The sequence below is a fragment of the Myotis brandtii genome, unplaced genomic scaffold (genome assembly GCF_000412655.1).
Source record: "Myotis brandtii unplaced genomic scaffold, ASM41265v1 scaffold966, whole genome shotgun sequence".
In the NCBI taxonomy this organism is placed as follows: Eukaryota; Metazoa; Chordata; class Mammalia; order Chiroptera; family Vespertilionidae; genus Myotis; species Myotis brandtii.
The window spans coordinates 234,444-237,716 of NW_005372000.1; the positions used below are offsets into that span (position 1 = coordinate 234,444).

The following is a 3,273-nucleotide window of genomic DNA, read 5'->3' on the forward strand; positions in this document are numbered from 1 at the left end:
GCGGGGGCACGGAGGATGGGTCAAAACCCGCCCCTGTGCCCACAGCAGCCTCACAGCCCACAGTTCCTTTTAAGGTGCATGAATTCGTGCACTGGCCCCTAGTTTATTAATAAGGCTATGTTTACCAACACCAGACTCTAGCACATTTTATAGTTATTAGATAACCACTCTCTATGTAATGTAATGGTTACTTTTGCTTTGTTAAATTAACACTTATAAAACACACATATACTCAATACATGGTCTTATTCTCTCTTTATTCTAAGTAAATATATAAATAAATTAAAATACAATGAATTTTAAACACAGGCTTATTTTACTTTTTTAACTAGGGATTATAACATTTTATGCTTATAACCGATTACAGTACCTTTCTCACACACTGTGGACATCTCAAATGCTTTGAGAGGGCCCTTACCACACAGAAGTCCAGTGACCTAGAGCTCACAACAATTTTAGGATTTGAGGACACTCTAAAACTAAAACCACACATTCTGCATTCTGTGTGATGTTGCACAGTTAGAAAAATATCATATCCAGAGTCAATTTATCCTATCTACCAGTTTCTCCATCACAAGGAGTAAGGCAATGCTGGGATCAGGAGGAAAAATGAATGCAGGAAATATTCACAAATCCAGCTATCCAGGTACAGCTCAATCCCCTGTGGAACCAAGTGCTCATGACTACTTTGCCATGAGACTAATAGGACTAGATGGACTTCTAACTGTGGAATGGCTTCCACCAATACATCCATGGGCAGTGTCTTTGGCAGGAGCCTCTGAAAAAAATAAATGTATTAATATCTACTCTTTTATGTAGAATACCCTGAGTACTCGCTGGCGGATCTGTGCAGTCTTCACCCCATAGACAAATGGATTGAGTGCAGGGGGCACAAGGAGGTAGAGTGTGGCCAGAAGAACATGAACATGATGGGGCACATGGTGGCCAAAACGGTGAGTGAGGAAAGAAAACATTCCAGGGACATAGAAGGCCAGGATGACACAAATATGAGACCCACATGTACTAAAGGCCTTTAATCGGGCCTCGACCCCTGGTAACTTTACCACTGCCTGGAGGATGAGGGCATAGGAAATACCAATGGCCAGGACATCTAGTCCAACCACAAGCAGTGCCACTGCCAACCCATAGGCTCGATTCACTGTGGTTTCTGAGCAAGCAAGTTTTACCACAGCCATATGTTCACAATACGCATGGCCTATGACAGTGGCCCGGCAGAAGGTAAGTCTTCCCAAAAGGATAGGGAAGGGGACGAGGAGGACTAATCCCCGCAGCAGCACTGCCATTCCAATGCGCCCTATGACCCCTGGATGCAAGATGGTGGAGTGGTGCAGAGGATGGCATATGGCTACATAGCGATCGAGAGCCATGGCCACAAGGACACCTGATTCCATAGAAGAGAACGCATGAATGAAGAACATCTGTATCAGGCAAAGAGTATACCCAATCTCATGGGCATCAACCAGGAGCACGGCAAGCATTTTGGGTGCAGTGGAGGAGGCCAGGACCAGGTCAATGCCAGATAGCATAGCCAGAAAGATGTACATAGGCTGGTGCAAGCATGGGTCAGTCCAGATGGTGAAGAGGATGGTGACATTGCCCACGAGAGCAAAGAGGTAAAGGGCACACAGTGGCAATGCTATCCAGTGCTGGCTTTCCTCTAAACCTGGGATGCCAATTAGGAAAAAAGAAGGATGGAGAGGACTCCAGCTGGAATTACTAAGGGTCGTCATGAATGGCTCAGAAAGGGGAGAGAGAAAAGAAATCAAAATCATGATTTCTCCATTGCTGGTGGGTTATCACATTGTCCAGACCTGGCTGCCATCTTCATGAGAAGAAGAAAGAGGCTTAAACTGCAACACAAGGGAATAAAGGGAATAAAGATACAAGGAAGAACATTTCCTTTTCTTGAAATAACTTTTTTAGAGATGAGACATCCTCATATCTGAATTAGCATAGGTCTCATTTCATTTACAGACATCAGTAAGCATATGCTGCTTTTAGAGACATGTTTAAAGTCTGCCATTCAATTACTCGTAATTTGGAACTGTCTACTCAAAGGATTTTCTGTATTAACTCTTGGCATTACTGAACACTATGAATCAATCTGCTATTCTTCAAATGTTTCCCTCAGTTCATTGCATAGCACTCTACAATTGTTTCTTCTGTATCCCCAGTCTCAGCACCTTCTCCATCTACCTATCCATTATATGTTGTTCATTGCAGGGTTCCATCTTCCCCTCTCTTCCAGATTCTGTACATTGTCTGATTGAGTTCATCCTTTTAAGTGGTTTTAACTATTTAAATACTTTACTTTCTTTCATGTCTATGTAGCTAAGCCAAATAGCTTTTTGAAACACAAATCCATTTTTTCATGTGCTTTCTAAACAGCTAACCACACACTCTATATATTCAAGACCAAATCTGCTCTACCTCCCTTTTGTCCATATTTTTGTGAATTAGATCACCATCTACCTATCCAACCTAATGTAGAAAAGTGAAACTATCCTTACTCATTTATACCTCTCATCCCTTTCATCTAGTCACCAGTTCCTATTGAATTTATTTTTAAACCTCTTATATCACTCCTTTTTCTTAACCCCCAATGTCACTGCCAAGTTCACACTCCCAACTCCTCTTACCTGGATCATTTCCTTAGATCTCCCTGCCTTTGCTATTATACCCTTCCCAACCACTCTCCACCCTGAAGTCAGAGGGTTTTTCCTCTGTCATCATGTCATCATGTCACATCTGAAGTTAAAATTCTTTACTGAGTTTAATCCATGAAAAAATACACATTTAAGACTGGCATACAAGATCTTCAAGAGTTATCTTATATAAAGTCTCTTATGTCAATATAGCTACTGTTATTAACATTAATAATAAAAGATCATTGACTTTGAGATCACCGGCCTCTTTCCTTTTCTCCTTGTCTTCATGAGCCTGCTTCTCTGATTCAAACTTTTGCTATGTCTGTCTCATCATGATGTGATGCTAATTCAGTGTTTTTTACACCCCTATATTAACAAAGAGCACTAATTAAATAGGTGCTCTGATTAACTTTCTCCATGTGAGTCACCTCCTGGGCATTGAAACAAAAAACTTGAAACTGGATATATTTGTTTGTGTGTGCTTGTCTTAAAAGCTGTTCACAGTCTGCAATAATTATATTTGTTACCTGAGGGGTGGAGTGGGGGTGTGTGTGTGTATATATATATATATATATATATATATAGAGAGAGAGAGAGAGAGAGA

General features: G+C 41.1%; 1 protein-coding gene across 1 annotated transcript; it reads right to left on the reverse strand.

Moving 5' to 3' along the window:
- Nucleotides 1-803: 803 nt before the first annotated feature.
- On the reverse strand, nt 804-1,793 carry LOC102253880 (olfactory receptor 52L1). The gene has a single exon (XM_005886263.1). The coding sequence runs from the start codon at nt 1,791-1,793 to the stop codon at nt 804-806; it is 990 nt and encodes a 329-aa protein (XP_005886325.1).
- Nucleotides 1,794-3,273: the final 1,480 nt, after the last annotated feature.